Here is a 7,826-nt window from a genome sequence, read left to right as displayed (position 1 = left end):
AGAACCACTGTGACATGCTCTTTCTGTCCGCAAAATCACGAGTGTCACCTTCTTCTCTGTCTTCCTCTAGCACAAAAGAGTTTTTCCCTTCCCTAAGACGTACTTTTCCGTGCAGGTTTATATTTAAGCCAGGCTGTGTGAGAGAGAGATGAGAATGATAAATAATAATTGGTAGTTTTAGGAGTTATTAGGAATATAAAAATTACTAGTTTTTTTATAAGGTGGTTGTGAAAAGATTATACTAAAACTTGTTTGTCATTAAATCATCCAGTTGGGAGGGGGGGCAGGTATCTTCACCAATCAGCATCTCTCTTCCCCTCACCAAACGTTGGAAAGGCGGGACATGTGATTCTGTGAGCCAATCAGCGTCTACCTTCCTCAATGCAGGGAGAAGTTAGCAGTCGGCTGCCAGTCTGGTCTGTAGCCACGATGGACGCAATGCCATGCCTTCTGCTCGTCCTCCTGTTCGGGACAAGGATACAAGAAAATACCGGTAAGTACCCCTAAATGGACAGCATGGAGTTGTGATAGGTGCCAGTCGCGTGTTTCTCGAAAGTTGCCCTCTCTGGTCCGGGCGGTTTCGTCAGAAAAGCTCTTTGTTCAAGAAGCTGAGTGTGTCTAACTAAGATGGCGCAGGGTCGGCGGCCAGCCTGCTGTTGCCTGTCTGAGGAATGTTTATTGTCTGAGAAAAATAGGAGCAGGGAGCTGAAAGTCACATTTGGCTTAAAGGGGCCCACGGCTACCGCTCAGGATCAAAGTTGGCCTATCGTCGGTCAGGTGTTGGTCACAGCTTTTGGATTCTGCTTTGCCGACAAACCGCTCTGGAGTCCATCCGGTGGAACAGACCTCAGTTTCGCAAACACTAAGTTGGCAGAAACCCTGAGTGGATGTTTGCATTTTGTCAAGCACTGGTTGTTCATTTACCTTGTGGTTGGAGCTTGCCTCATCGCAGTGTTTTCATAAGTTTATGTTGCCTTAGGGCTGAATGTCTCTGTCTTGTTTCAGATTGCCGTTACCTCTCGGTGCATGATTGTTTCACCTCATGTTTATGCCTCAAGTTACTACGTACTAACACATCAGTGTTTTAGGTAGATATCTGGACTGTTTGAGTAGCATCAAAGTAGGCAACCAAAATCCTGACTTTTTTATTTCTCGAGCTATTTTTTTTTGTCGAGTCTTTTAGCATTTTTTTTTTTGTTTCGATCATAAATACTCTCTGGTCTAATTAGCTAATAAACTGGTACGATTGTTACCTGGTAGTGTAACTTGCATTTTAATAGCTGTTTGACAGATTCATATCTACTCTGTAACATCACGTTAGCCTGTTAGCGTTTAGATGGTGCCCAAAGAAGCGTTTGACTATAACAAACTTTTGACATTTTTCCTTGTGCGTGTTAGCTGTGCCTTAAGTGTCTTGGAAATTACAATTTTTCTTGTGATAGGTGATGACATTGTGTTAATTGTTTACACATGCAACATAAAGGAATTTTTGCCCCATCGACACCACGTTTAAATATCTTACTGTCAAAACACGAGAAACAATTTCTTAAGTACTTCTTCAGTTTAACAGTATATAACGAACTCGGATAAACCAAACTCCATTCAGAATATGCCGATTTAATTATGCTTTGTACTACTGAAGTGCTTGACTCTGCTTCGTGGAAGTCGTCTGATGCGTTCGACGTACAAATTTATAATCGGCACATCATTTAACTAAAATCTCGTCTTTGGAAATAGCTTTGCAGTGATACTGTTCGATCGCGTAGTTTAATGGCAGTCGAAGAATATTGCGGTTGAAATTTTTGAGGAAAACCTACTGGACGTCTCCTTAAGACAATCGGTAGAATCTGAGTCATGATTTGTGAACTGGGTTCGGCATTTATGGGTCCTTATTAGAGAATGGCACTGGTACACCAGGCACCACCGCTGCTACTATTCATGCTTGCTGGCATTATGCTAAGATTTATATTTTAATTTTGCAACAAAACTGTGTTCATTTCCTTTGTTTCAGTAGGCGGCATGTGATTGCGAAAGGAGAAGGCTTTTCTCATATGTACAAAGAGCTGATAGTGTTTTGTTTTGTTTTTTTTTCCCTACCGACTCGCAGACTCATGCGTTTCCTTTGTGTGACATTCCTTTGTGTGGAAGCAGAGAGGAAGCGAGCCTCATCACGAGTGGAGGAATATGCTTTTCATACATACATAAAGATCTCATAAACCTCCCCCTGCCAAAAGCAGGGTTGTGTCCTCATACACCCAATTGCTGCCTCAGATGCAGACCCGTTATCAAATTGATATGTTGGCTTAGGGACACACAAGGACGTAGGGGATTCTGCTTTCTTTGTCCAGCAATAGGATTGTCATGGCATGGGTCCACGGTCGGAGCTTTATCATTTACACCAGAAAAGGATCCAATTGTGTAGATGCAGATAATCTGACCCACAGATTAGGAAAAAAAAAATCAGTGCACCAGTGCACATTTCATGTGTCCAGGCTGTACAAGATTTTATATATATTCACAAAGATATAGATATCATTTTACCAAAGAGTACCTTCAATGACACCTTTTTACATGTAATGTTGCTGTTGAGTGTTCAGCACCACACCCCTGCAGCTCACAGAAATTTGCTTCACAGCAGTGTAGTACACACACAAAAGCATCGGCACACATCGGAATCCTGGCAGTGGGCTAAATTAGGTGGTTTCACCATTACTCTCCTTTTCTTGCCAGCCTCAGTCATCCCCCCGCCTAATAGACTCTGTCCTCATGCTCTGTCACTTGTTTCGCTCCTTCCTTCAACCCTCCCACCCTCCGCTTTCATTTGTCTGCTCTGAGTCTTATGCTTCTTCCCCTGCCCCCTTTTAGGCATAGGAGTAAACGGACCACATTTAGCTGGAGTGGCTGGTATAAACGATGAGTGTTGTTTCAACACTCTGAGTCAAATGCAAGCGACTGTCTAGGGAGACTCCAAATCAATCTCGACTGTCCCCGACAACAAAGGATGTGGGGAATAGGTTTAGGATGTTATCTCAGTTGATTTTACATGAGGGTTGCTACCATACATACTGTATATCCTACAGGGTGACCCACTTTTATACAATGTACTGATACTGCAAAGTATACACTAATTACGGAGGAAGACGTTACAATATTTTGGCAGTTGGAATGCAAGAAATTAACAGTAAATGACACAGCACAGACGGATGCCATGCAAGCTGCATCAATATACTTTTTGTGAACATGTCACAGAAAGCTGGATGTTTTTTGAGGGATTTATTACATTTTTTAACTTGGTGTAAGAGCTGTCATTGGAGGTGACATACCTTGGTCGGCAATCTTTCCACTTTTTCAGCTCTTTCAACTTCTTTCATACATGTGCCTAGTTGCTAAGACATAACTATAACATGAGTATTATGTATAAATATTGAAAAGGTCTGATGTGGTTCAGTGTGAAGATATAGTGGGCCCCAAAGTATGGAAGCGTTTTTTAATACAATTTTCAGCAAGCCATAACTTGGCAAATTAAACAAAGACTGACAATACAAATTAAGTCATTATATATATATATATATATATATATATATATATATATTATATTATATTATATTATATTATATTATATTATATTATATTATATAAAAATCAACAGTTCTTTGCACTACAAATTGAGGGTTCCTGTGAACAGCTACCAAATGCAACACTTGGAATCAACTCCAGACCTTGTATTTGCTTAATTTTGTCGCAAACTGAGCAATCGGGGTAGATGGGCCTTGGTAAGAAAGGTGACCAAGAACCCAATGTTCACTCTGGCTGAGCTCTAGAGATCCTGTGTGGAGATGGGAGAAACTTCCAGGAGGACAACCATCACTGCAGTGCTCCACCAATCTGGGCTTTATGGTACAGTGGACAGACAGTAGCCTCTCCTCAGTGAAAGACACATGAAAGCTCGCCTGCATTTTACAAAAAAGCACCTAAAGGACTCTCAGACTGTTAGATACAAGATTCTCTGGTCGGATGAAACCATGATTTAACTGTTCAGTCTCAGTTCTAAGCGTCATGTCTGGAGCAAACCAGGCAACACTTGTCACCTGCCCAATACCACCCCAACGGTGAAGTGTCCAGAGAGATCCTTTATGACAATCAGGTCCAGAGCACTCAGGACCTCAGACTGGACTGAAGGTTCACTTTCCTACAGGACAATGACCCTAAGCACACAGTCAAGTCAACACAGGACTGGCTTAGGGATAACTCTGTGAATGTCCTTGAGTGGCCCAACCACAGGCCTTAGTTGAACCCAATAAATAATATTATCAGACAAAAAGTGCTTTGGCTGTTTGTTTACAGGGGATTCAAATACTTAAGCTGTAACGGACAGTCTGGAAATAGGGTGATTATTATCCAGGACAGAGGGATCTCCACCTTTTAATAAAGGAAGGGCAAACATAGACTTCAAGGAGCTGGGGATCAAACCATATCTTAGGCTAAGATTCAAAATTGAGGCAATGGATCTCCCAATCAGATCTTCAGCTGCATTTATTTTTTTATTATTACTATTTTTTAATAACGCTCAATTTGGTCAGGACCAGGTCCCTTTTTACATTCAAGACTTGATAGAGCTTTGTAAAGGAGTGGGAGAAATGGGGAAAATTTTAAAACTTTTTTTCCAGGGCAACTTAAGTTGGTGGCTAAACTGTCTTTAACATCTACAGAGAGACTTGAGAGATTAACTACACTTGGCATGTTGACTACTTTTAAAAGTGGTCAGCAGGCCAAGTGTAGTTGAATCTACAATTTTCACCCCTTGAGAAAAACGGCAACAAACCATGGAAGAATATTTTTGAGGAAGGCAATAGGATTTTTCATAATGGCAACAGTGGGAGCTCTGCTTCCTCTGTTTTGTAGGGTTCAAGAGATATATTTTGGTGTTTTGTTTTGTTTTTTATCTTGATACTGATACTGTAAAAATTCCCTGGAGACTGCAGAGATTTCGATATTTTATGGTAACTTTCATCTGTACAATGTTCTTATCCCCCTCCCCAGCTGCTGGGGGCCATTTTTGTGTCTGAGTGTTTCTATGAAATGCTTGTGAAGCGTTGTTTTTCTGGGTGGTGTGTTCTGCTGCTGTCAGTACTAGCAGTGGAGGAATGCCAGGCATGCGGGTGACCCTGGATGCCCGTTGTCCTGGCCAAAGGACCCACAACTAATTTGAGAGGTTGTAGACATGCCAGTGGCCATTTGATTCAAAGGCACCAATGCGTTAATGAAAGGCCCCCCAAATCTGCTGTTCTTGATGCGGAGGCCAGGGAATCACAAGCTCTACATTCTATGTTTGTGAGAGGAGGGAGTTAGGCTTGTTCGTGTCAAATGGGAATGAGAATTATTTAGGATTGGGATTAACAGTCACTTGCAAATACAAGCAGTTAATCTTTATAAACTGATTTCTCCTAATCATCTTTTGTTCTTTTCATTTACAAATATTACAGATACTTCCAGGCTACTAGTTTGAAGAAGACTTTCCTTTTCCTTAAAAGTACTGGTGAACAGTGTGTTCCGGTAGTATTTGTATGCATGAGGTGACTGATCCTTTCCAAAAAGACACTGGTATACATGGTCTTTCCTATGTGCACTAAATGCAATATTATTCCACTGAAGGTATGAGCTAAGACACCCCCTCTACTCCCCTTCTCAGTACAATCATATATTGTTTTATTTGCGTCAGATTGAGATGCTTTGAATTAAACAGAGGTGAGGCAGTAGAAAGAGAAGTTTTTGAAGCGTTTTTCAGATTTGGCTTTAAGTCAGAAAAAGTGCCTACATCTCAAACATAAAGCCTCTGCCCAAACCACCTCTTCCAAACCAGAGCACACCATATTATCCTGCCAAATCTTGTTTGCGTCTTCCAAAGAAATATAGTGATTTAGTAGTTTATTGCCATTATGTAGTTATATGTAATACCCATGAGGAAAAATTTCAGTTAAGTAGCGTTTTTTTTGAGCACTCTCTAATGAGAAAACCACTCTGAAGGTTTATATAGGTCAGTATCTGTTTTTCCAATGAGGCCATTATGTATCATGTTTTTGTGCGACTCTGGCTTACTTGTACCAGGTGACTTGGCCCACTGAGGAACAGTGTGTTTACATACACAAAATTATTCTAGTTATTGTCTGCTTTTGGCATTCACCTGATTTCTGAGATGCCAGATTAACAAGAAACACTGTTACCTTAATAGGTGTAAAGAATTGAGAGAAATCTTGCTGACACTGTATATGTCTAATAGCGAAACCTGATTTCCTAGTTATGTATACATATGAGTTATAAACTCCTCGTCAGTATCCCAGTGCGTGATAAAGAGTTTAGCCAGTGTAAGACTCACTGTGACAGTCGTGCAGAGGGTTGGAAGGAAAAGTTATTATCAATCCAAAATAATTGCTTCCAAAGTCCAAATAAAGCTGAAACAGAAATAAAAAAGTTTAGGTTGACTTTCACAGCTGATCAATAGGATATTTGTAATTCATACACATGCTCACAGTGTGTACAGTATGATCTCCCACCAGAGCCTGTAGTCCAACAGCAAGATCAGTTCATATACTCTGATTTTAAAAAAAAAAAAAAAAAAAAAAAAAAAAAATCTCTTGAGGCTATAGTGTAAATCTCACTAATACACTTAGAACACTCAAATAATAGCCTCTGTAATATAGAGGGTGGGGCAAAAATGGATTGCTGACCAACCCAGTATAAATGTGGGTTTTTTCAGGCTATTACATTGCATGTAAATGCATCCTGCGATTTGACATTGCCAGTTTAAAGCAAAGCAAAACTAAGCTCTCCATCGTTTTACCAGGCATGTTCTCATTTTATATTCTGAGTATAGTCAACAAGAAATCTTAAAATGGTACCCTTTCTGCAATACCTTGGATTACAAATACAGATTTCTGGCTAATTATTTATTCTCACATAGGTATACACTGATCAGTCTCAACATTGAAACCAGTTACCGGTTTTAATGTTGTGGCTGATCAATGTTAAAACTGGTAACTACTCCTTGAATAAAAGCTGAAAGTCTACACTTCAATCACATCTTGATGGCTTCATTTCAAATCCATTGTGGTGGCATAGTACATATGTACTTGTGTGTGTGTGTGTGTGTGTGTGTGTGTGTGTGTGTGTGTGTGTGTGTGTGTGTGTGTGTGTGTGTGTGTGTGTGTGTGTGTGTGTGTGTGTGTGTGTGTGTGTACACATACACACCATTCAGTGAATACATTTAAACCGGTACCTGGTTTTCTTGTGTGTGGCTGTAGTGTGGTGTAGAATTTATGTTGCTTGTTGGACATTGACTAGTTTTTGGCTGGAGTGTTTTGGGGTGCTCAAGTAACTTACTACAGGATGCGATACTAAGTGTTTGGGCAGTTTGTCTTTGTTTATAGTATTTTTTATTTTTGGTTTGGTGTATCGGGGCTAGACCAAAGGTTTGGTGATGATATGTGTGTTGTGGAGCTCTGTAAATTCAGGACAGATGCCAATTTGTCCTCTCAGTTTTGCCAAACAGCCTGTCAGATTTCCTGTCATCTGGGATTGTGTGAAGTGGCTGCTGATGTTGAGAAGTTTTTGCTGACTGTTCATATGCATGGGGGTAATAAAATGGGGTGGCCTGGGGCAGACAGATCTTATCTCACAAGGTCTCTGTCGGACAGGTTTTTGATACAGGAATGTCTGTGTTGTAGGTGGAGGGAAATCATTAAGACAGTTAGGCCTTGAGTAACAAATGGAGGGAATCATCTACGTAAATTCGGCAACTTTTGGTTTTTTGGCCTCATTTAATGCTTTTT

General features: G+C 40.5%; 1 protein-coding gene across 1 annotated transcript in view; it reads left to right on the top strand.

Moving 5' to 3' along the window:
- Positions 1-367: 367 nt before the first annotated feature.
- Positions 368-7,826, top strand: part of tgfbr1b (transforming growth factor, beta receptor 1 b) — a 61,962-nt gene continuing 54,503 nt past the window's right edge. The window contains exon 1 of the mRNA XM_040126842.1: positions 368-493. Within this exon, the coding sequence (XP_039982776.1) occupies positions 382-493 (112 nt within the window). The 5' untranslated portion in view covers positions 368-381. The remainder of the gene's footprint in view (positions 494-7,826) is intronic.

The sequence above is a fragment of the Xiphias gladius genome, chromosome 5, assembly GCF_016859285.1.
Source record: "Xiphias gladius isolate SHS-SW01 ecotype Sanya breed wild chromosome 5, ASM1685928v1, whole genome shotgun sequence".
Lineage (NCBI taxonomy): Eukaryota > Metazoa > Chordata > Actinopteri > Istiophoriformes > Xiphiidae > Xiphias > Xiphias gladius.
The sequence above is the reverse complement of the archived record's forward strand: the minus strand, read 5'-3'. Positions and strand labels throughout refer to the sequence as shown.